At 52.5% G+C, this 758-nt stretch overlaps 1 protein-coding gene across 1 annotated transcript in view; it reads left to right on the plus strand.

The window, feature by feature from the left end:
- PLXNA1 (plexin A1) overlaps nt 1-758 on the plus strand; it is a gene marked incomplete at its 5' end in the record, with an annotated part of 68,300 nt that overhangs the window by 54,274 nt on the left and 13,268 nt on the right. The window contains one exon of the mRNA XM_010143316.1: nt 4-123. Coding sequence (XP_010141618.1) covers nt 4-123 — 120 coding nt within the window. The remainder of the gene's footprint in view (nt 1-3; nt 124-758) is intronic.

The following is a 758-nucleotide window of genomic DNA, read 5'->3' on the forward strand; positions in this document are numbered from 1 at the left end:
ATGCTCTACTGTGCTATCAAGCAGCAGATGGAGAAGGGACCCATTGATGCCATCACAGGAGAGGCTCGCTACTCCCTCAGTGAAGACAAGCTTATTCGGCAGCAGATTGACTACAAAATGCTGGTTAGTGCAAGCAAAAGCGTCACTGGTACTGGTGCTTGCCAGGACCGCTAGGCCCAGCTCTTTGGAGACACCCAGAGTACTTTGCAGAGAGCGATTTGTCTCTTGTTCTTCTCGTCAGCATTCCTGTGGTGCCCATATCAGCTGCTGTCAGAAACAAGGCCTTTGCATGGCAAGGTCTGCTTGCCATGGAACTGAGAAAGCCAAACGTGAACTGAATTCCCCTCCATGCCTCTCCCAGCAACAGCATGGCCCTGACAGATCTGAGACCAGAGATGCTTGAGCTCATGCTACCTGGAGCAGCCAGTGGCTCCTACTGGGTGGGGATCAAAGTTAGAGCCTTGAGATTACTGCAGGAGATGGAGAGATACTTCTCTTCCTCTGTGAGCCATCTCTTCTGTCCAGCTGAATAAGTCAGGCCCTTCCCCTGGCTGCAGCAGTTTCTTCACCACCTCATTCTCCAACGGGATGGTGGCGGGAGGGGAGTATGCCTAGGCATTGCTCAGGCTGGACAGTTTTTGTTAAGTTGGACATGGTTTGCTGGCCCAGGATTCCTTCATTGACATTGTGCTGCCTTTCTGGGAATAGCTGCGAGATTTGAGGGTGGTGGGGAGAGATGGGGAGAAAGAGGGAGCAGG

The sequence above is a fragment of the Buceros rhinoceros genome, unplaced genomic scaffold, assembly GCF_000710305.1.
Source record: "Buceros rhinoceros silvestris isolate BGI_N320 unplaced genomic scaffold, ASM71030v1 scaffold17609, whole genome shotgun sequence".
In the NCBI taxonomy this organism is placed as follows: Eukaryota; Metazoa; Chordata; class Aves; order Bucerotiformes; family Bucerotidae; genus Buceros; species Buceros rhinoceros.